The sequence below is a fragment of the Hemibagrus wyckioides genome, linkage group LG14 (assembly GCF_019097595.1).
Source record: "Hemibagrus wyckioides isolate EC202008001 linkage group LG14, SWU_Hwy_1.0, whole genome shotgun sequence".
NCBI classification, from domain to species: Eukaryota; Metazoa; Chordata; class Actinopteri; order Siluriformes; family Bagridae; genus Hemibagrus; species Hemibagrus wyckioides.
In genome coordinates this window covers 2007501-2033276 of record NC_080723.1, presented here as the reverse complement: position 1 = coordinate 2033276, position 25776 = coordinate 2007501, and the positions used below count along the sequence as shown (strand labels likewise).

At 41.3% G+C, this 25776-nt stretch overlaps 1 protein-coding gene across 3 annotated transcripts in view; it reads right to left on the bottom strand.

The window, feature by feature from the left end:
- Nucleotides 1-25776, bottom strand: part of tln2b (talin 2b) — a 131573-nt gene that overhangs the window by 40858 nt on the left and 64939 nt on the right. For 2 of the 3 annotated variants that reach the window (XM_058407501.1, XM_058407502.1), the window contains exons 8-27: nt 22527-22654; nt 22262-22325; nt 21866-21970; nt 18904-19059; nt 18045-18146; nt 17871-17947; nt 16919-17102; nt 16707-16820; nt 14645-14753; nt 12516-12724; nt 12329-12427; nt 12048-12215; nt 9953-10247; nt 7933-8099; nt 5990-6118; nt 3809-3922; nt 3508-3621; nt 3209-3343; nt 2337-2465; nt 393-495 (exon numbers count right to left, since the gene is read on the bottom strand). In XM_058407501.1, the coding sequence (XP_058263484.1) occupies nt 393-495; nt 2337-2465; nt 3209-3343; nt 3508-3621; nt 3809-3922; nt 5990-6118; nt 7933-8099; nt 9953-10247; nt 12048-12215; nt 12329-12427; nt 12516-12724; nt 14645-14753; nt 16707-16820; nt 16919-17102; nt 17871-17947; nt 18045-18146; nt 18904-19059; nt 21866-21970; nt 22262-22325; nt 22527-22654 (2701 nt within the window). The remainder of the gene's footprint in view (nt 1-392; nt 496-2336; nt 2466-3208; nt 3344-3507; nt 3622-3808; nt 3923-5989; nt 6119-7932; nt 8100-9952; nt 10248-12047; nt 12216-12328; nt 12428-12515; nt 12725-14644; nt 14754-16706; nt 16821-16918; nt 17103-17870; nt 17948-18044; nt 18147-18903; nt 19060-21865; nt 21971-22261; nt 22326-22526; nt 22655-25776) is intronic. The other variant, XM_058407503.1, reaches the window with a different exon arrangement.

The window sequence follows — 25776 nt, the reverse complement described above, 5'->3', positions numbered from 1 at the left end:
GAGCTGCACCCTAGGGCTAGGGGTGGCTCTACAAACAGGGAAGACTAAGAGAGACAGAGACGAGCCATCATGCTTGTGAAGAGGGTGAAAAATCACCAGGCTATACACGAGAGAGCACCAGCGGATGCTTCACAGCTAGCGAGCTACTCCAAGAAATGGCACTCCAACATTAAAATGTCTTTTAGACACTGATGGGATGTTAAGGCAAAAAAAAGAGGATGTAAGTGTGTATTCAAACTAACATTTATAATCTAATTATCAGCACTCATTTCAAGATGCTAATCTGATTAGCATGCGTGTCTGCACGGGAATACATCTGTCACCTGGGCATGAGCTCTTTATTGATTTTTAGGAAACAAAAGGCTTCCAAACACATGGGCTGATATACATACCAGTGTAGTGTTGATTGCCCTGGGCAGCACAGGTGAGCAGCTGGGCCATGGACGAGCCCACAGCTTTAGAGGTGCTTCCCAGGTCCTGAGCACATTTCTCCAGCTACACAAGACAACACACACATGTAGTCACTGTATGCAGCTGCAGGCCATGCTCAAAATGATTTACACACACACACACGCACACACACACACACTCACTCACTCACTGGTGCATACAGAGACACAGAGAGAGACACACACTGACCCAATCACAGTGACGCACACACAGCAAGACATGCACACACAGTGCGAGACACACACAGTGAGACACACAGTGAGAGAGACACACACAGTGCGAGACACACACAGTGAGACACACAGTGAGAGAGACACACACAGTGAGGCAAGGCACACACAGTGAGAGAGACACACACAGTGATACACACAGCAAGGCAAGACACACACAGTGACGCATGTAGTGATACACACAGTGAGACACACAGCAAGGCAAGACACAGTGAGACACACACAGCAAGGCAAGACACACAGCGATACACACAGCGAGACACACAGCAAGGCAAGACACACAGTGATACACATAGTGAGACACAGTGAGACACACAGCAAGACAAGACACACACAATGACACACAGCGAGACACACACACACAGTGAGATACTCAGTGAGGCATACACACAGTGAGAAACACACAGCAAGGCAAGACACACAGCGATACACACAGTGAGACACACAGCAAGGCAAGACACAGTGAGACACACACAGCAAGGCAAGACACACAGCGATACACACAGCGAGACACACAGCAAGGCAAGACACACAGTGATACACATAGTGAGACACAGTGAGACACACAGCGAGACAAGACACACAATGACACACAGCGAGACACACACACACAGTGAGATACTCAGTGAGGCATACACACAGTGAGAAACACACAGTGAGACACACAAAGTGAGACATACACACAGTGAGAAACACACACAAAGTGAGACATACACACAGTGAGAAACACACAGCAAGGCAAAACACACAGCGATACACACAGCGAGACACACAGCAAGGCAAGACACACAGTGATACACACAGCGAGACACACAGCAAGGCAAGACACACAGTGATACACATAGTAAGACACAGTGAGACACACAGCGAGGCAAGACACACAATGACACACAGTGAGACACACACACAGTGAGATACTCAGTGAGGCATACACACAGTGAGAAACATACACAGCAAGGCAAGACACAGCGATACACACACAGCAAGGCAAGACACAGCAAGACACACATAGCAAGGCAAGACACACAGCGATACACAGTGAGACACAGTGAGACACAGTGAGACACGACACACACAATGACACACGGCGAGACACACACACACAGTGAGATACTCAGTGAGGCATACACACAGTGAGAAACACACAGTGAGACACACAAAGTGAGACATACACACAGTGAGAAACACACACACAGTGAGACACACAAAGTGAGACATACACACAGTGAGAAACACACACACAGTGAGACACACAAAGTGAGACATACACACAGTGAGAAACACACACAGTGAGACACACAAAGTGAGACATACACACAGTGAGAAACACACACACAGTGAGACACACAAAGTGAGACATACACACAGTGAGAAACACACACACAGTGAGACACACAAAGTGAGACATACACACAGTGAGAAACACACACACAGTGAGACACACAAAGTGAGACATACTTAGTGAGACACACACATACACACAGTGAGAAACACATACACACAGTGAGACACACACATACACAGAATAAGACACACAGTCACACACATACACACAGTAAGACACACACACAGAGTGAGACACTCACATACACACAGTGAAACACACACACATACCTAAAGAGACACAGACAGACAGTCAGTCACAAAAACACACACCGATTCTCCAGGTAGCGGTTTGAGTTGTCCATCCAGTGCAGCCATCCTTGCATCCTGGAGTTCGTTCTTCAGGGTCTGGACAGTGCTGAGAGCTGAGTCTATCTCCAGAGGCCCGCACGCCTCGTGAGCCTTAAATCAGGAGAAATATTCACAAGGCAAAATGCAGCCTGTTAAACGAGCACATTAAGACACGAAATACCACAATAAAACAATATTACTATCCTGTTACTGTAAGAGTTCCAAAAGATCAAAGTTAGAAATCACAATAAACTCCAGTTCTGGGTAAATACACTGTACACACACATCACAGGCTGGAAATGGCTGCTTCAAAAAGATCTGGCTACTACGGCAGCTCTTTGGAGGGTTTATAAAGGCTGGAATTTTTTTCTGCAGAGTCGGTCATATAGCATGATTAATAACCTGCTAGTCACAGGACAGTTCTTCACCATCACCGTGTTCCCGTGTGATATAAAACAAGTATATTAACCATCTTTCCATAAATCACTTCTCTGATACGTTCATTAAATTCCTCGCACACATTCTGTCAGCGTGCCTCACTCAAAGCGTGCCAACACAGGTGCTCATTTTCATGATTATAACATGCTGCAACCTAAAAAACAATAATGGTGACTCAATTAAATGTCCTGTGTTATTATTATTATTATTATTATTATAGGAAGATGCAGCATGACAGTAATTAGCCTGGAAAATCCACTGGCCCTAAAACAGTTGTGTCAAGCATGTTAATTCTCCTTTTTAGTTTGCTTAATTAGTGTCGGCTCGTTCTTAGACAACATGGCCACCTTAAAATATCTTCCTTTGTGTGATCCCAGGTGAATGGATGTGAGGGATGGGGAGGAAATAGACCTAACCTTCTGTGCAGCTGTCCGGAGCTCTGCCAGGCAGGTGGCCAGGTTTTTGGCGCATTGTCCCAGTTGCATAGCCGCTGCCTGGTCCGTTACTGTCGGGACGGCCGATTTTGCTGAAGTAACCATTTTACCTCCCGGCTTTGTGGCATAAACAACCAAAAAAAATAAGAATGAACAAAAAACAAATCAATGCTTAGGTTGCAAAGCAAAGACAAGTTTGGAAGCCTTGAGATAGATCAAGATTTAAAAATGTCAATAGAATGGGTCAGTAACCAAACTAGTGCTGAGGGTTCGAACTGCACCTGTAGAAAGCTCTGACTGGCGATGATCAGTGCCAGCTGGGCGCTCAGGTCATCTGGCTGAGCCTGGCTACTTCTCATGCCCTGCACCAGCTGAGGGATGTGATCTGCTACAGCCTTCAAAAACACACACACACACACACACACACTCCAGATAAAAGATACTTGCGGAAAGTCTCGTGGTTCAATCTAGCATTTCTAATCGGTACAGAAGTAATCAATTAGTCAAAGTGATAAGTAATGAACGCTAATAATGAACACTCTGACGGGGGTGAATCGAGTAAAGAATTCACAGCCACGATACCTTACAGCTGTGAACTAGCTGCTGCTGGGACGCTGTGTTCTTGTTGGAGGCAGCTGCATTCTGAGCAGCTGCGATGGTCTGGGTAGCTGCCGCTGCAGCCTGTTTGGCAGCAATCTAATCCAAATAAATAAAACGTTAGCCATTAATACAACAGTACAGATAAAACCAGGTACAGTAAATACACACACCATGACTCGATTTAGTGTTACATAACATCTTCCTGATAATGAACTGATCATATTTTATAGGTTCTGTACACCCCAAACTCTGTCCTTTACATTAAATCTCTCTCTCACACACAAACACACACACAGTCTTTGAGCTGCCCCATCCTTTATTCTCTGAAAACTGCTGCATTCAACCACTTTGAATATTCGACCCAACATATTTTAAACAGCTCCTAAAACGCTGCAGCCTCGCACGCATGCGGAGGTAAAAGAATGCAGATATTCATGATGAGCTTTTTGAAGCCAAATGAAGGAAGTAAGAATATTCCACATTCTGTAGGAAGACAGATGGAGGGCAAAACCAGGCCATCAGAACAAAGCCATATTTGTTGTCAATGAGAAGGCAAATTGGCAGATCCCTCTGTAGGGGAGAAGTCCCAGAAAGGACACAAAACACGTCTTTACTAGAAATCTGCAGTCAAATAACCCTCTCAGATAGCAACCCTTGCGAGTGGGGATTAGAGCAGCGTCAGCAGGAGAGTTTAAAATGGGGCTGAGGAAAAAAACAAGCAGAAAATACTGGGTTAATATATTAAAGCTTAAGAACAGCACTCATTTTTTGTTCGGTTTAGATTTTAGGTCATTTTCAGGAAGAGTGCCAATTGTTTGGAAAGGCAGTGCATACAGAGGTGCACTGTATATACTTCATGAGTGAACTGGGATAATTTTTATCTTTCCTTTAGGTGGGTCTCGGTGGTCAGATATGATGCCAAGACAAAGAAAAGTTCATTAACATGAGTGCATGTATGATGCTTGTGGGAGAAACATTTACAGCTTTATCATCACCAGTAACTACATACACTGGACTTGACAAATAGAACCTCGAACACATACACCGGTCAGGCATAACATTCTGAGCAGTGACCGGTGAAGTAAATAAGACTGATGATCTCCTCATCATGGCACCTGTTAGTGGGTGGGATATATTAGGCAACAAGTCAACAGTTTGTCCTCAACGTTGATGTGTTAGAAGCAGGAAAAATGGACAAGCGTAAGGATTTGAGTGAGTTTGACCAAAAGGGCCAAATTGTGATGGCTAGACCACTGGATCAGAGCATCTCCAAAACTGCAGCTCTTGTGGGGTGTTCCTGGTCTGCAGTGGTCAGTATCTATCAAAAGTGGTCCATGGAAGGAACAGTGGTGAACCGGAGCCAGGGTCATGGGTGGTCAAGGCTCATTGATGCACGTGGGGAGAGAAGGCTGGCCCGTGTGATCCGATCCAACAGACGAGCTACTGTTGCTCAAATTGCTGAAGAAGTTAATGCTGGTTTGGTTTTTTGGCAGCAAAAAGGGGGGCCCAACACAGGCCCTTTGGCAGGTGGTCATAATGTTATGCCTGGTCAGTGTACATATCTATAACTCCACCCTTATTATAAGTGATTACATGCTGTTGCTGTTTTCTGATTGGAAGGTTATGAGTTTAAATCACGTGGATAACCAAGCTCTACTGCCCTTGGCAAGGGCCCTTGAGCAAGACCCTCAATTGCTCAGCTCATAAATTAGGTAAACGTAAGTGGATAAGAGCATCTGCCAAATGCCATAAATGTTAACAGTGCAAATTCTAAACACTCTGCACTTTTACTAGGCAAAAGAGACCATAACCCCGCCCCTTTTGTTTTTATATTGGCTCAAAATACTCCTTATTGTAAACATTTACCTTTAAACTCACAAGCATTAGTGTCATCACAGGAGACCGTAAAATCTAGCACCCCAAAGTGCATCAGAAAAAGTTCAACAAGACTCTCTATAGTTCTAATAGCTAATTCTCTATAGTGTCCATGTCACGCCTCATACCTCGACTTAATTACTCTCTACCCATAACAGTAAGAAACTTTCTCAGTGTACACTGTTGCCAGAAGGTCAAAAGAGCTGCAGGCTAGTGGGAACAGCAGCTCTGTGAAAGGTGGCGAGAGCACTGAGTGAAGGTGACAGCCGTGCTGCGAGTCTCTCTCACCTCCAGTCTGTTGAGCAGTTTCTTTTTAATGGCGTTCTGAGCCGCGGCGTTGGTGGCCACTCGCAGACCTTCCGCAGCTTCTCTCAGCCTCTGTTGCTGCTCCTCGTTCTCCGGGTGAGCCGCAGCCCCCTGAGGCAGTTCAGACACATCCGTCACACATTCTGCCCGAGTACACAGTGTTCTGGGAGTGTGTTAACGTTTCACTGAAACAGGACTGGCCATTATACGATTGAGTTAGATATTCGGTTAGAAGATCTGAAATGATGAATCGAACAAATATAAAGACAGCCTCCTGCTATCTTCCAACAGTGTTCATTTCAAAAAACACACACGGCTAGGCTCGAATGCCTAAAAACTAGCTCAAGATGGAAAGCTTGTTGAACCGAATGCACACTAGTCGTCCACATCACTTGTTTGTGCTCCACAGAGTATATATGTATTTTGGCCTGGGAGAGCCCTGAACATAGTGAGATCTTCAACTATAGAGAACAGAAATCTAAAATATGTTTTTCTTTTACATGAATCTCAGAGGTAAAAAAAAGGCATTTAAAAATTCATCCCGAAACTCAAAAGCATGGCACAAAAGCATGGCAGATAAGTCCAATGCGCTACAGCATGTGTGGGGAAAGCTCATCTAGCTAGCAAGATTTTAGCCATAATTAGGCAGGAGGACTGTTTATTACAACCATATTTATAAAACTGATCCTTACAGCTAATGTTCCGACTCACAGACTCCATCTTTAGGTGATTTTATTGGTCATTTAAATGGAAGAACATGTGAGATAGTGACAACGGTTAAACGGTGAAAAAAAAAGGCTAAAGCTAGAATGTTTTAAAAGCAGGCCATTTTAGTGGAACTGTGAAGAAGCACTGAAAGAAATCGAGCAAAACAGCAGATCACTCTACTCTCACAGCAACCGAATCTACTCTCTCTCTCTCTCATCACTGGCTTTCTCGCTTCATCTCACTCCCTCTCACTCTTTCCTCTCACTTTGTTTCTCTCCCTCTCTCCCCTCCTCTTATTCTCTCTCCCTCTAGCACCCACCCTCTCCCTCCCTTTTGCTCTCCCTCTCTGTCTCTCTCCCCCTCTCTTTCACTTTCTCCCTCTTTCTTACCCTCTCATCCTCTCTCATATTCTCCCCTCCTCTTATTCTCTCCCTGCCTTTCTCTCTCTCTCCCCCTCCCATCCTCTTATTCTCTCTCTCCCTCTCCCTTTCACTCTCACCCTCTCTGTCACTCTTTCTCTCCCTCTCTCTATCCTTTTCTCCACTCCTCTTATTCTCTCTCTCCCTCCCTTTCACTCTCTCTGCATCTCTCTCTTTCTCTCACTCATTTTCTTCACTCCTCTTATTCTCTCCCTCCCTTTTGCTCTCTCTGCATCTCTCTCTATGTCTCCCACTCTCTCTCATTCAGTCCCCTCCCTCTTATTCTCTCTTTCCCTCTCGCTCACACTCTCTCCCTACCTTTCACTCTGTCTGTATCTCTCACTCTCTCATTCTTATTCTCACTATTTCCCTATCTCTAACTCGTTCTCTCCCCTCCTCTGTGACTACAGTTTAATGCAAATTCCCCAGCAGATTTCATAGATTCACGGGAACTGAATGCCAGAGGTTGTGATCTTGTGTCAGAGATCACAGGTAATAACTTGATTCTGGTTTTTTTTTTTTTTTGAAATTTATTTATAAGGTGAGAGCATCATTCTTTGAATCATTCATGTCATGTAGCCCTGATCTGATAAATTGCTAAACTGTTGAATTAGTTAACGAGGACAAAATTCCATTATTTAGGGGAATACAGTGTGTAAGTGGGAAGTATTTAATCCTCATTCACCGTCACATCCTCCTTTAATCTGGAACCATATGGCAAATGTGATCACTGCTTCAAAGAATAGCAAGCACCGGATATACTGGTAATTCTGCAGACTAATATAAATAAAGTTTTACCTTCGCAGCTTCCACCATTCTAGCCGTAGCATCGGCCAACAGTTTGGCTGCCGCCAGCAGCTTCTTGGAGTTATCCACATCCACCTCGGCTTCAGCATCCGAACGCATGGCATTCACCAGGTCTGACGTGGCCTGCGCCAACACGCGAGCCTGCCTCACCATCTCTCCTTCAAGTGAACACACACACGCACGCACACACATATTCAATAATATGTAAACTGATGGTATACGTCCTTATTCCTCGTGCCATAATTGCCCACATCTCAGCTTTATTCCTCTGCCAACATTTTTGAAAGTGAACAGGCGAACACAAGCCTTAGTTCTCGTTCCTTTGATCTGTAAGGAATGTGATTGTGTTGCAGCAGTGTGCTCCTGAGAATCAAAAGCTGCAGGAGCGACGCTTAACAAAAGCTGACATGTGACCTGATGTACACTATCGATTCAGGAACATTTCTCACTGCAACCGCTCGTCGCCTATATATGCTGTAGACACCTACATAGATCCAGAAATAAAATCACAGATGCTGGGATCAAAGGAAGGATGTATGTGTGTGTGAGTGAGAGAGAGAGAGAGAGAGATCCTGTTGTTTTATAAGTGTGAAAATACAGTATGTTAAAACCACGGTTCTCGAATTTCCTAGAGATTTGTGATTTTGTTTCAGCCTTTTTTTTGGTCAGTATTTATATTTCTTCTCTACTGTAGCATATAGAGAAGGTGCACAGACAGACAGACAGACAGGTACTGGCTCTGTGAAATGTTCTTTTCCTCCTCTGTTTAAATGCTAAACCTTACAGATCTTCTCAGCTGATCCGATGCACTTTTACAGTAATTGTTTTACTGGAATTCCAGTGACCAGACCTCAAGTTTGACTCGAGGATTCATGCCATGTGTTTTCTCTTAATGTTTCAAAGCAAGCTGACTTGATTGAGACCAGATCTGGAGCTGTGTAGTGGTTTTATATTACATGTCCAACAACCCCACAAGTATGAAGTGGCCTGGATGTTGCACAGCTTTATGCCTTATGGCCATACCATAATAAACAGCTCAGAGTTAAACACACAGCATTCACAGCAGAACCTGTCCTCAGGTAAGGTAATAGAAACCACAGCCTAAAAACCTCCAGTGTCTAACAGAGATGAAAAATTCCGAGCACACCAAGAAAGTCAATAACACTGAAGACTTGAACCAAACTAGATAAGGTGTAATGATAGATCAGGTGTATCTACTCGTGTTCATTATTCATCAGCAGGTATCTATATCAGGGTGTAAGACATGCCTTAAATGCATGATTCTCTGCATTATTTCCACCTGAAAGCTCTGCTGCTCGACTTTATATCTGAAACGGTTGCGATTCAACTTTATGCAACATCAGATATGTCTTTTTGTATATTGAGAAAGCGGATCAAAGGAAAATGCCGGAAAGTGACTGGGGTCTCTTTGGGAATGTGTTAGTGATGTATTCCTTTGTCATGCAAAGCTGAGAACGGAAAAGCTAAAACAATATTTATCCTTTTAAACCACAACACAGATACGCTTTAGTTGGAAGGGCTGTATAAATGATTTCACTGACCCGCGGTGTATCATTGTATCACAGTCCACAATGAAATTTCCTTTTTAAATAAACCCTTCGAGTCATGAAATCTATTTTCTGACTGTAATTTAGACCATCTGTCTGAATGGGCTTCAGAAAGCCACTGGCCTTTTACCCTGACATGACAATTGGTGGCATACTGTGAAAAGGAAATTGAATCAAGATCATTATAATGTATTGATATAAATGTTTACATTATTAAAAAAAGGTGGCTTTAAAACGTTCCAGCTAAATTTTAGTAAACTGCACTTTTGAACTAGTAAAAGCTAAAATGGTATTAAAGATGTTTCCCAAAATCAATCTAACACTTGTACAGCTGCTGGGTTATTTCATGGCGATAAACATCATCATCTGCAAACAGAGATATTTTAAAGCTGTCATATCTCCTTATTACAAATACTGTACATATCAGGGTCTCAGGATCTCACCTGCATCTCCCATAGAGGTGAAGATACTCTCAGTGACTGTCATGATGGTATCAGTGGCCTGGTCATAGCGGCCGATGGGTTCACCACAACTGGCGTAGTGGCGCACATGTTGAAGCAAGTCACTCAGTGCCAGGCTGACCGTGCCGGCCGCTCCATTCACCTGCCGAAGCAGCTCGGCTTCATCAGAGGCAGCATGGCACGCTTTAACACACAGCTCCACAGAGCGCTCCACCAGCCGGCCTGCTTCCACCAGCTGCTCCTGACACACGGGTGAGCTGATGGTGGGGCTCACCACCTCAAATAAACAGGGAAAATGCAACATTAATGCCATTCTGCTGCTGTTAGAGAGAGAATAAGGATCAATGACTACAGATTATCTTCATTTTAATTGTTGCAGAGCTTTGGCTTTTCTAGCAATGAAACTTCTCTTACTCAATTGTGCATGTACTGTATGTGTGTCATTGGATGCATGATATCCACCCATGTATCCATCCAGTCAGCCTTACATCCTTCTGTATACCCTACCATCCATCGATCCATCTATCCATCCACCCATCCTTCCATATGTCCATCCGTCCATCCAACCATCTATCTGTCCATGCAGACAATCTATAACTCCATCCACCTAATCCTCTATCTGACCATCCATCCAACCAAACCACCCATTAATCCATCCACCCAACCCATCTACAGTACATGTCCATCTATCCATCCATGCAGACAATCTATAAATCCATCCACCCAACCCTCTATCTGACCATCCATCCACCCATCTATGCATTTATTCACCCATCCATCCACCGACCTATCCATCTATCCCCTCCATATACAGTGACATCCATCCAAAACTATGAAGGCCTTAAGATTAGGAAAAAGGACTGCATAAAACATTGCACATAAAAATTCATAATGTCCACTGAAACAAAATAAACAATTTATTTTGCTTATCTTGGGTGTACGTGCCACACAAGTAAAATCACTTTATCAGTGAAAAAATGAAGAACCTTCAAAACAAAAAACAAACCGATGTTTATAGACCTGTACTAACTGCTCTCCAACCTTGTTAGATATTAGATAACAGATTCACTGTGGTCATTCTCTCCAGGGGAGATATAATACAGCGTAAACCGTAAGGGTGCCAATAATTTAAAAACTCATGTAGTGTAGAAAAATTGCACTGCTTAAACAACTTAAAATAAAACAATACAAAGTTATATTGTCTGCAATGTCATTATTTCATGTAGTATTCTTTGCTTATTTTTATGATGGGTTCAGGTATCCATCCATCCATCCATCCATCCAATCATCAATCCATTTAATCATCCATAAATCCTTCCATCTAATCATCCATCTATCCAATCACCCATCCATCCAATCATCCATCTAATCATCCATCCATCCATCCAATCATCAATCCATTTAATCATCCATAAATCCATCCATCTAATCATCCATCCATCCAATCATCAATCCATTTAATCATCCATAAATCCATCCATCTAATCATCCATCCATCCAATCATCCATCTAATCATCCATCTACTTATCCATCCATCCATCCAATCATCAATCCATTTAATCATCCATAAATCCATCCATCTAATCATCCATCCATCCAATCATCCATCCATCCATCCATCCAACTAATCATCCATCTACTTATCCATCCATCCATCCAATCATCAATCCATTTAATCATCCATAAATCCATCCATCTAATCATCCATCCATTCAATCATCAATCCATTTAATCATCCATAAATCCATCCATCTAATCATCCATCTATCCAATCACCCATCCATCCAATCATCCATCTAATTATCCATCCATCTAATCATCCATCCATCCATCCATCATCTAATCATCCATCCGACCATCCATCCGATCATCCATCCATCCATCTTCTACTATCCATGTACAGCATCCATATACATAGCAACCTGTCAATCCACATGCATATCTGCATCCATTCATCATTCATACACCAATCACTCATCTATGAACGCACTAATCCATCAACCCATCCTGACTGATCACAGTGACCGGTGTCTCTCTCTCACCATGCAAATAAAAAGCCGTAGTATGCCATCCTACCTTGGTGCAGGCCACTAGCTGTGAGGTTGAGAGGGCGCACTGCGTGGCAGCAGTTATCACACGGTTCTGCAGCGCCGTGTCCTCGGCCACTTGTGCTACATTCTTTGCCTTCAGCACCAGCAGTGCAGCAGCATTGGCCACCGCTTTGGCCAGGTTCATCATGATGTCCTGTAAAACGAGACGGAGAGCGAGCTATCATTTATGTTTACGCGTGATTCTGTTGCTGTACATCCTAATTTATATGCACGAACACCAAAAACAACCACCAATAGCGCACAAACCTGGAATCTCTCGTCGGTCTCTCCCTCTCCGATGTGGCGCAGCAGGTCTCCGCTAGCCTGTCCGATGCTACCTGCTGCTGTCAGCACCGTCTGCCTAGGCTAAAATATTCACAGCAGTGTTACAAATCTGAGCCAACAGCGGACTGTCTAACTGTGTGTGTGTGTGTGTGTGTGTGTGTGTATACACCTCTCCAGACGCCGGCTCCACAGCCCTGAGCAGGTCACATACTGCCCCGGTTAGAGTCCTGGCTGCTCCCATTAGCCTCTGCCCACTGCCCACTTCATCCTCCATGAGAGCCGCCAGCAGCTTCACACCCTTCGACATCTCCGTCAGGTTGGAGGAGATGGTGGTGATGGCGCAGCCTACAGCTGTGTAGTCAGTGTCTGTAGGGTCACCTTGAGTTTCAGACAAGGATAGAAAGCAATCGAAATTTTTATATTCATATTACACAAATGATTTTCGGGGTCATTTTATCCTTAAAGCAGAAAGGTTTAAAAACTGGAGAAAGAAAAACAACAAAAAAAGGGGGTCATTTTAATCTGAACTTAATCTCCATCCACTGCATCTGCTGCACATGTGCCAGAAAACAGTGGCTTTCTTCTTCACTCCACTTCTACCTTATTTTTTTTTTTCTTACATATTTTTCTCCATATCTTGACATCACTATTAGCGAACATTTCCATCCTGATAGGAGTGGTCTATTCCCTGATGACTCCACACCCATCTACAGGACACAAGGATGGTTTGATGGTATGAAAATAATATGAATCAGACACTATGGCTTTCGCAGTCACCAGTTAAACAGTTCCAGGAGTTTCTGGACTAAGAACACTCATTAAAACAGTAATAGAGGGAATAGCTGGAGCAAAGCAGCACTGAAAATTCTAGTTACTTGTCCTTTTGCCACTGGATTTCTCTCATATCAGATCCACAGGGCCAGCTTTGAATTGTAGTATATTATTTTATTTCAATAAAATACCATACTGGCAAGTTAATATACAGAATAGATCTAGCATTTCCTATTACAAAATAAACCTAATCTCAGATTATGAATCCTATTTCTAGACATATTTCACTTTTCGTTTCTAGAAAACAGCTAAATTATCTGCCAATAGAATATGTAAAGGAAATGTAATGCTTAAAAAGTTCTGCCCTAGAAATAAGCATTAAGAGTCTTATTTTTGGTTTATTATAATCTTATAATAAGAAACAGTAAACCAATATGACTAGAATTTGGTATATCGTTTGCCAAGATGTCATTTTCTGTAGTGTTTAAAATCTAAATTTCAGAAATTCTACCTGTTTTGCATAACTTCCCTGGTCAACTTCCATTATACGCGTCTTTTGAGTAAAGTGAATTTCTGAGCAGAGAAAAATGTGTTGAACTACAAACGATTATACGTAGCGTGAATAAAGGTTATTTTCAAAACGCTGGAACATTCGTTTAGTTTAATTGTAGTTTAATTTTCCTAGTGTAGGAATTTTCTCATGCTAGTGTATCTCATAATACTATTACATATAACGATATCCTAATACATATAATTACTGAGTATAAATATTGTGATGATGAGCGACACACACAAATACATACACTTAGCATCACTGCTTCTCATTCAAACACACATTTCTGACAAGAACAGAGAGCAACAGATATGAGGATTTTGGAGGAAATAAAAAGTGCTGACATTTCTGATAGCTAGCAGGCAGATCTTTGGCCTATCAAACAGATGGCATACAGAGATTAACTCCAGCAGATATCTGGCTGGTGCCCACATGGCCTGCCTCCAAAAGCCAGGATCATGCCAAACAGATCAGCTTCAGGACACTGCACTCAATATTCCTTCATGAACAGAAATATTTATTAGTGCAAATGAAGAGTGTCTGCTTCCTGACTGTGTCCTTGATGTGGACTGGAAGAAGGCATGTGTTGATATTCGAGCTGCGAGAGTTTCATCTTTTACACCACCAGCATTTTTCTGCATCCTTAACAAAAATGATTTTTGGATTCATCCGGGGCCATAAAGAAACACAATCTATCTGCTGGTACAAGAAAAGCATCTAAACAGAGAAACAAGCATTTTTGGTAGCTTAGTGGTTAAAGTGTTATGGGATTACTCATTACTTGTGAGTTCGAATCCCAGGTCCACCAAGCTGCCACTACTGGGCCCTTGAGCAAGGCCCTTAAATGTCAAATTGCTCAGCTGTATAAAAATGAGAAAGGGTTTCTGCTAAATGCTGTAAATGTAGAAACAAACACCGGAAATGAGAGAAACAGGATAATCCAGCTGTTCTGATCAGCTCTTGTGCGAGTTTACCTGCAGTAAGATTGACGACGGAGGCGGTTCCGGCAGTGATGGCGTCGACTTGCGAATGGATTTCGTGCTTGGATTCATCCACTTTATTCTGAACCCAAACCCTGGATGCCTTTTAGAAAAGGAGTGAGACATGATGATCAGCAATCTATTAAAAAAAAATATATCTCCCAGATTATTGTTTACACTATAGACTTATTTTCACGGGCTGAGCTCCACACTGCACTTCATCACTGCTGTGTTTATCAGCATGACTTATCATTTTGGATAAAATGAACATTTCGAGGCTCTCACATTCACATCACTAACATGTCGGAGGGAGGGGAGTCTGCTCTGCATCAGGATCACTGAGTCAGGAAATAAACTGCCAGGCAATAGATTTTGTAAAGGAGGCACAAAGAGAGACTGGAAAACATCAGGGCTGCCAAATTCCTTAACAAACGTCATTTGGATGTTAACTACATCGAACTGGAACGCCTTTAAATATTAATAAGCCCATCGTTTTAGTTTTCTACAGATGGCACGGGCTTTATAGCAATAACACGACGGATTAGTATCAGATCATTAACCCAACACGTCGGAAATTTATTACTTGTTCGTTAAAGCTTAGGGTTACTGCTACAAATTATTTACTTAAAATAAAACTACAGAGAAACCCCATGAGAGGGAGAAGCATGAGCTCAGATATACCCGGGAGTAACGTTTAAAGGGTAAGAAAATGTTTAATTTATTAACCCGAAAACTGTATAATTATTGCTAATGCTTAATTAGATATTTGACATTTAATATGAAAGTAAATAAAAAAATAATCATGATAAATCATGAAAATAATGATGTATTATTATTATGAATAATAATAATGAAAGAAATCCTTTTACTTCCATTTCATTTAAAAAATATATGCCTTTATTATTCTATAAATATAATTTAATACAAGAAAATTACATGTAATATTTTTTTAAAAATCTTAGAATTTACATCTATTTTATTATTATTATTATTATTATTATTATTAATAATAATAATAATAATGGAAGAAATCCTTTTACTTCCATTTCATTTAAAAAATATATGCCTTTAATATATAAATATAATTTAATATATTAGAAAATTACAATATAATTTTTTTAAATCTACAATTGACATGCATTTATTATTTTTTGTTATTATTATTATTATGATATTTATCATAATAATAATAACAACAACAACAACAACAATAATAATAATAATGAACATGTATCCTTTATTAAGCAACAAAAGTTCAGTTTTAAAAAGCCAGTGTAATACCACGTGGTAAGACAGACACCAAATAGCTTGCTATTCTCTCTGTACATGTTGAGGATATAGGGCAGGGGTTTTCATCTTATCCCTAAAGTGCCTCCAGGTTATTTCGACTATGCAGCAGTCACACCTGATTAAACACAGCTAAATCAACCCAGCTTGCTTTTCAAACAATACTTGAACACTTGCAATGGAAAAAGCTGTAGACACACCAGCCCTGGGCAGACCCCTGACATTGTGCCTGATATCATGAAACCTGTAAAATTCACCTGCTGGAAATTCTTGGACTTCCATTTCATTTCAAAAGATATATGCCTTTATTAATATATAAACATAATGTAATGTATAAAGAAATTACAATTACATCATCATAAATATATTTTTTTAAATCCTAGAATTGACTGCTCAATTCTATTGCATTTATTACTATTAGTAGTAGTAGAATTATTATTATTTTCCTTATGTGCTGTTTTATATTATATTACACACGCAAAAGGGTCTTTAGCCAAAAGGTTTGAAAATGTCTCCAAAATTTTAAAGAATGGATGTAATGTAAATAACTCGTAAATTCTGTAGAATGAAATTTCATCAAATTAAAATCCTTTTCTGAAAAGCAACACACAAAGACGTTTGTACCGTCACTGTGCATCGTACAGAATTCATTTCTCTTTACAATTCACTACAAAGCCGAGGTGAAATTATTCCGCTTTATCAAATACACATAAGTTTTATTCTGTTCGTGTGTTTACTGCTATCTGGCAGAACGCCGGTGTATACTCACCCTATCCTGTCCCAATGGTGGCAGGTTGTCCACCTCACCGAGGTCCGCCTGAGCCTGCTGTACTGCCTGCATGCTGCTGTTTATGGTGCCCATAAGCGCTTGCTGCGCCAGGCTCTGATGACGCAAAACACGGTACAAGAGACAGGGTTACACACACGCCCTGCATTTGACAGTCAAATCAAACGTGTGTGTGTGGAGTGTGAGCATCTCACCAGTGGAGGCATGTGTCCTCTGTGCATCTGTCCCATAGTGATCTGCTGCTGAGGAGCAGGCATGGTGCCCATGTTAATAGCGTCCGGGCCGCCGACCGAACCCGAGCGCATGATGCCGGGCAGTGCCACTGACCCGTGTTCCACTCTGCCTACACGGTTAAACTGCTGCTGCAAGATAGTAGACCTGCAGACATGCAAGCATGCATCATATTCCCAAACAAGTGCAGAACATATAGACCCTAATGCACCGCTACAACAAGAGCGGCACCAATTCTGCACAGACTTTTAAAGCAATGGAGAATTAATGAGCAGTACAGCAGTCTCCTGTTGTAAACAGGCACCCCAGGCTCTATTGCTTAATTACAGCTCATTGTGAGAAGCCTCAATTTTTGGATTTGAACATGGACAGACATGGCTGCACCGGCGTCTAATGCAGGAGGCTACGAGGCAGTGATGCAACATGCCATCTCCTGTAACAACCGAAAAAGAGCAAGCCCATCTGTAGATCTGATTCTGTCAGAGCCAGAGCCCAGAATGGATAAAAAGCATGCTGCAGGGAGAGACAGAGAAATGAAGCACTCATACACATGCACACTCTCTCTCTGTCTGTCTCTCTCTCTCCATCCCATATCGCTTCAAGGAACTGGATCTCTTAATTGAAGTCATCCTGATGATTTTGCAGTTTGAGAGAAATAATAATACAGCCATGTCACTGTGAGCTACACCCTTCTCAAGGGCAGAATAAAAGAAAAGCCCTCTCTCTTGTGTGTGATTAGACATGGCTAATGTGTGCCAGTTTGTCCGTTTCTTCACCACCACTCGGGCTCTTCTGCCAATTTTAAATGATCATAACAATCAACACAGGGTTGAATTACACTTAAGTCATTACAAAGCAAAGTCAGTATTAAGGCACGTCAAATGCCTATCATCCTAGTGTAAAAAGAAAACGTACTTCTTTGGTGAAACTGATTCTTCCAGCATGGTGGACTCTTCGTCGCCGTCCAAACCGAAGCGGTCTTTGCTCTGTTTCTGTAAAACCCCGACATCAGCATGAGTCTCACGCGTAATCTGGCTGTAGCTTACATTGTCTCACGAGGAAACATGAAGGGAAGCTTAGCGCGCTTACCTTTTTAAGGATGATGTCTATGTATCCCGCAATAAGTTGGGAGATTTGCTCTCCTTCTGTAGTCTGAACAGAATAGTAGCTCTCTTGGTATTCACCAAAGTCCTTTAAGAAGCAAGCACACCCCCACCCACGCACACACATTAAATCTCACTAATAAAGTCAAGATAAAGACCATGTAAGTGCATGCTAAACATTTAACAACACGCTTTATAAAATGGATACAAGTATACGGGTGGTTTTAACATGCGAAGCAATGATGATTTAATTCACAATTTATCCACCACTCATATTTTATTAAGTAGTATTTATATATATATATATATATATATATATATATATATATATATATATATATATATATATATATATATATATATATATATATATATATAGTAAATCCTGAAGAAATCCTATATACCTGGCGCACACTGAATGCGAGAGCGCCAACAACGTGCACTCGTGTTCTTTTTTTAAAACCTTTGAAGGCCAGAGCATCAGGACCTTCCTACTGCTCCCTGTAATTTGACCTTCAGCTCAAAGTGATCATTGTTCAAAGCTCATTTCTGGAAACCTTGGCCAATGTCCAACAATGCATTCAATTTAATCGTGCTGTCAAATGTGCCTTAGAGAAAATCTGTCAACTTTACACTGACTGCTAATATTCCGAATGCAAATATCCTTTGAGTGGAGTCTCATCAGTGGCACTACTACAGATAAGGACAAACCGCCTAAGCAGTATGCTGCGGTTAGGAAATATCTAAACCATGCAGACTCAGGAATCCTAAATGAGAATATAAAGAAAGACGAAGCCCAGCAGAAGTGCTTGTAGCAGGGGCGAACCCAGCGCAGGCTTGCATACCAATGTGAAACTCTTGGGGGATGCTGCCCATCTTTTCACTGTGGTCAAGGGCCACTCCTGCACTACGTCTTTGGTCCTCTCGTCCACCCGCATTACAGACTCTTTGGTTATTCCCAGCAACCGTGGGACCAGCTTGTTCTTGCTCTTCATCTTCTCCTGTTAGTGAACAAATCACACAGTTTTAGCACAATGTCTCAAGACATTTCAGACAATGAAGACTATACAGTATATAAGATAACAGACACAAAACCACTTTTCTTCACTAACCCAGACTCATTCAGACGTGGACAAATCAGTAAACAAATAATTCACATACTTGTCCCTTTCCTTTAGTCTTTAATCTGGATTAAATCCCTAAACTAATCTTTTCTTTTCAGTCACTTATGTTTTAACAGCACTGGACCAAGCTGGAGATTCCACTGGTGAGCTAGCTAATGAATTTATCTTTTTTTTCCCCACCCTGGGGTTATTTAACTCTATTTATTTCTTTAGCAGTGCCAAAAATACAATTTCTGCCTGTTTCGTTGGTGTTCAGAATTGACTTTCTTTATCATGTCACACTCCACAGTGGTGCTAAACAGCTCATGAAAATAAACGCTCAGGGAATTTTATCTCTGTTTTTATGTAGTCTACTAGGGGCAATACATTCATGAACCAAAACACCCCCATATGACTGTTTTGTTCTTTAAAATAAATGGCGATATCAGACCCATTTCTTCTCTGTAAGATGCCTGGCCATAAGTTATCTTCAACCACTAAAATTCTGTGTAAGGTTATAATACCAGAGCCAACAGTGAAAGCCAAGAGTGTCCTGAATAATTTTATATCAGACTCGTGGCTATAAAATAATTCGTTTGTTTACACTGATTAAAAAATGTCCGATACTATTAAAGCACCAACTTTGGTAGGTCAAATTTATAATCACCTTCTCCCTCTTGTCAAACTCGGCATTGTTGGAATTAAAGCAAAAATTAAAACCTTTTACAGAGTTCAGTTTTCAAAAGCTAGACTAGCAAAATTTTGCTCCAGTATCAGTGAGAGCTGAGACAGATGTCACCAATCACCTTGCAATTTAAGTCACATGTTCTTCCTATGTCCGACGCTGCAGGGGTTCTGGTGTGATTACTTCATGACTATGTCAGAAATTCTTAATATTAATATTGGTGTCTGCCCTGGTGTAGCAATTTTTGGAGTGCCATTGGATTTATTCAAGCATGATAAGATGCAGTTAGATATTTTAGCTTTCACATCATTGATTGCCAGGCGCCGCCTGTTGATTCTTCGGAAGCCCTCCAGACCACCAACTATATCACAATGGCTTAAAGATGTTATGTCCTTTTTAAAATTGGAAAAAATACGATATTCTATTAGAGGTAATCTTACAAAATTTGCCAAAAGATGGCTGCCATTTGTCAAATACTTTAATTCTCTGCAGAGTCTGCCCCCTGACTGATACCCTCTTTGGGTTTTTTTTGTTTTTGGTCTTCATATTTAGTTGTTGTGTTAAAGGTATAGCACTATGTGACTCTGGTCTGTATTTTCCACTAGATTTGTTAATCGTGTTTTTGAAGAGTTACATTGTTTATATTATATTGTACTAATTGTCATTCCTTGCTAATAAAAATCGTTGGAACCATAAAAATGTCCAATGTCAGCACAAAGGAACACAAGTGTACTGGTAAAAAGGGTTAAATTAAAGCTTTCCTCATCCTCCGGTGGACATCAGGCAGTAACTATTCCACTAGGAATATTCCTCTTGCCCTTTACCATGCCCTGGGCGGCATCCCATCTGCAATGCAGTGGCAACCCAGGGGAACTTCAAGCTCGTGTACACACACACACACACACACACACACACACACACACGCGCACGCAAACTAAAGCCTGGACACCTCAGAGTGAATGTCATTCTGCTGCCACACAAAAGGGCCAGTAACATGTCCAAAATATCTCTCAAACAAGTTTCCCTTCAGCCTATTTATTAAACTTCAAGAGTTTTTAAATAAAGAATGGACTTGTAATATATTGTTTGTGTATTTAAACAATGCAACTCACATTCAAGGGCATGCTTTTTTGTTAAAGATGAATACGGATTTTTAAAAATAGCCACATTGTCCTTAGCAGACGAGGGCACAGGGCGTTTCTGGCATGACTGGAGTTTTATGGTTTATTTCATTCTGTCAATTAAAGTCTCTTTATGTTCAGCGATTATTGCCATCTTTTATTGCTGTCTCCTTTTCTAATGTCCGTTAGTATGATCTACTCAGGGCCACTGAAAGCAAGACTTTCAGCCTCAGTTGGATTTTCTTTCTGCATAAATAAATAAATAGATGCATTTTCAGCGTAAGTGTAATGAGTCTGCAGAAAGCCCTTTCATAGCAATTTACGTATGGCCCTGGGCTTTGCAGCAGACCACTAATGACCTGAAATCTCTCCCTCACTGAGACTTTAATAAACCTTATTCTGACAACAGCACAGGATTTAATGGCAACATTTAAGAGATAATAGCGCACATATTGAATATTCTGAAGATGTGTGACTTACTGCAATCCTAACTTTGCCTTTGTTCTGGCTCTGCATGCGCGAGTTGCTAACTCCAAGCCTTTCCTACAAAGTTTTTGCAATATTTTTATTTTTTTGCAATGTTACGAAATTACATTCCTCTCCTACTACTCCTACTTTAAAAAAAAAAAAAAAAAACACTCATAATGCAGCACTTGTTGGTTATTGTGTTTAAGAGTCATTTTGTGGAAACTGCATGGAGAGCTTCTTAGCTTTGGGAAAGCATTCTCGAATAAATACGTGTGCTTCTGGTGGCCACTTGTTAGGTACTAAGAGCACCAAGGGGATTAAACACATATACATATATATATATATATATATATATATATACACACACATACATATACACACACACACACACTGACACACAATGTATATCTAGTACATCATCGTGTCTTACTTTCACCAAGAAAAAGGACACTCCGTATGTTCTCAGGGACCGGGCGAGCTTCACGTATTTCACCTTCGCCTCGATTTCCGTCATCTCACCGCAGCTTTTGTGTTCCTACGAGCCAAAAAGAGGACATTTTAAAAAGGAAAAAAAAAAAGAAGCGCACTACAGATCCACAAATTCGGCTCAACATGCTTTTCTCACGCATCATGAAACCGAGCGCTCATTAGACTGCAAATCTTTTAATCAGCCATTAATTTGCTTAATCGTAATGATTCTGTGCTTCTCATTGCCTGCTCTGCTCATAAGCGAATGCTTCATTAAAGTTTAGCACTGAACAAACCAAACGGTTCCAAACACCACTGTACTTTTACAAGTGCTCCAACAGCGTAAAGCAGAACAAACCTGAAAGATCCTCTTCTCAGCTCCTCGCTGTTTAATATACTCTTTGGGCAGGAATTCCTTCAGGCTGCAAAAAAGTCAAGATGGCAGATCTTTACACCCTGACAGCACTTTTCTTCAGAACACATGTGGTGATATGAGACAAGCAGGTCCAGCATGCTTTTATGTGAACCCTTAAGCTTTACAGCCTTACTTTGGACTGACAGTGTGTGTGTGTGTGTGTGTGTTAAAGGCCGCAGTAGCAGCCTGTTCACACACAGAGGCTTACTCTAGGAATCCGGGCTTGTGTTTGTGCTCCACATGGGGACCGAACTGGATCTGTGCCTGGATTCCACCGAACTCGCACGCCTTATCGAAGGACACTGGGTGGGAGCCATTTAAGATGTCATCTCTGGCCTGGAACACAACAAGACCAGTCAGGATACAATGCGTGCACCTGAACAAACAGGCAGAAAATGTTTGAAAGTGTCACAGAGCCAAAGATCAAGTTATGCTTTTAATTCTTTCCCCCCACGTTCACTGAATAGCACAGATTCTCTTCTAGACAATGAACAGGGATGACTATTGTGACATCTGTGTGCATTTAAAGTGCCAACAATAATTTCAAGGGATTGGATACCGCGGTGGCACAGCCGTTCGCAATTTCTGACCGTCCAAACATGACTTCATAGCTGTGTAGCGGAGCATGGCATTTAAAAGGCTTTGAGAGCTAATGAATGACTGTGGGCAGCTGAATTGGAGAGGATCATCCGCTGGCTTCAGTACAGAGCTAATTCGGTCACATTTGTTTAGTCGTGTGAGGGTGGCATTAGGTCAGCCACAGCATTATTTCCCTTTTTAATTATTTAATTGAATATTTAATTAACATTCTGATTTTGTCACATTTGTTCAACAAAGCAAAATTCTGAAAATATGCATTTCCTAACGAATAGCTGACCGAATGAATGTGAAATTTATAAAAATGTTTCAATAAATACCCGTCGTTTACATCATGCTTTATTTTCACATATTATACGCAACACTTGTGCATCTACTTCCTACTTAATTTATAAAAATTATTATATATTGAGTAACAATTCTCAGTAGGCACTTAATAATCCTTAATTATTTAAATTAAAGAAAAACTACATTGCTAATTATAATGGCATTATGTATAAAGTTCACAAGCTCATCAACATGTAAGGGATTCATTCATCCATTTATTCATCCATTCCTCAAATCCATTCATTTATCCATTTATCTATCTACCCATCCATTCATCTATCCGTCGGTCCCGTCTGTCCATCCATCCATCCTTCCGTCGGTCCATCCATCCACCTATCCATCAATCCATTTATCTATCTACCCATCCATCCATCCATCCATCCAATCAATTCATTCATACATCGACCCATCCATTTATCCATCCATCCATTCATCAAATCCAGTCATTCAACCCATTCATTCATTCATCAAACAATCCATCCATTCATTTGTCTACCCATCCATCCACCCATCCAATCAATTCATTCAATCATACAATCATACATCGATCCATCCTTTTAATCCATCCATCCATCCATCCATCCATCCATAATCTCTTTAAATTGGTCAGTATCACAGTATATCTTGATTTAATCCCAGAGAAACTGGGCACAAGGTAAGACCCTACACTCTGGACAGATGCCAGTCCACCTTCTCGCATGTTTTTGTGGCTGGGAGGAAACCTTGCTTTAAGAACATGTAAAACTCTGGACAGAACACAACCCAAGGTCATGATCAGAGCTGTGAGTGCCATTTAAATACATACATATGCTAAATCTAAGACAAATTCTAGTCCATTACGTTAGATGTAAGGTGTACAGCAGATGCGATCATCCAGAGTGACTGACATTTCTCTCATACATACAAGCAGTTGAGGGTTAAAGGGTCTTCTGAACAACCTTCTGAACAGTAGATCAACATCTTAACCACTAAGCCACCATCACCACTGCAATGCTTAAAGGAATTTCACAGCTCTAGGATAAACGTGTGTATGATCTATGATACTGTTGCATCTCCACTTTAAGGAATGCTTGACAGATTAAATGGCCGCCCTTTTGGCACCTCTGAAACATACTGACATGGCTTTCTGCCCCTCTCAGGGGCAAACAGCTCTATCTTCCTCAGAAGTGCCGAAGCATGGATGTACAAAAAGAACCATTAGACACTTCCCAGTCACAATCTGAAGCGTGAGCGGTTGCATTCTGGTCCTCGTTATCCCTTGTCTGGTCAGGATCCATATTGTCTGGTATACTGAATCATATCGCTTCAACACAAAGGGATGCGTGTAGAACAAGGCATATTAAACATACAGGCTTATTGATTTAGTTTGCTGTGCAGCAGAATAGTGGGAGGATGGCTGAGAGATAGGGATTAGAAATGAGAAATTTACAGGACTGGGACTGAGCTAGAGAAAGTGCTGCCAGACACCAAAAGAGCACTGATGAAACCAGAGGGTACTGGTAAGGGGCTTCCAACAAAGCAAATCAGCATGGCGTAATTACGAGCACAAGCTCAAGCCATGCCTACACACACACACACACACACAGGGTGGAGAGTGTACACACTTGGCAGGATTTGGCTGGGTGATGAGGTCACACTGAATGTCATGAAGAAATAGTATGAGAAGGTTTACTAATTAGGACACACACACACACACACACACACCCTATTACAGTAAGGAAATGAGACACCATGATTCTGAATTCTGAGCTGTGCTGAAGAACTTCACATCTGTGTAAGACTGAATGAACACACACACACACCCTTTTTATTCAAGAACCATTCGAGTCTGTGGAACAATCATGTGAATCCCCTGCAGCAGAGCAGACCATCAGAGATGTTGTCATGTGTGTGTGTGTGTGTGTGTGAGTGAGTGCAAGAGAGACAGAGAAAGAGTGAAGGGAGAGAGAGGGGGGGGGGAGGGAGAGAGAGAGAGAGAGAGAGAGAGAGAGAGAGAGAGACCCTTACAAAAGGACAGAATTGTGTGTTTACCCCAGTGAGTGCTTTGCAGTTTATGCCAATGCATGTGTATATCTGCTGCGGTTTATGTCTGCGTAAGTGTGTGTGTGGCACTGAGTCAGAGAATCTGTTGGGGGTGTGTGGATTTACAAGAGTGGAAACAAGACATAGAGGGAGGAGAAGAGAGGGAGTAAACCATCTTTCTTTCCAAATGTGTACAAACACTGTGAGGCTATATATATATATATATGTGTATGTGTATCTACGTGAGTACTCATAAATGCCTAGGAACAAACACATCCAAACACACACTCATTCTAATGTGTGCTTATGTAAAACAAAAAAGCGGCCCATCTGAATAACAAAGAGAACTGTCTGTGAGGTTATCGTGGGAATTCCCAACGAACGGCAATAACAAGGGAACAACTTTCAGACATAAACCATGAGCATCACATATCTATTCATTTCCACTGCAACATTAACTAAAGTCCTGTATTAAATAACGCTTATCCCATACAGGAGTTAATGAGCATACA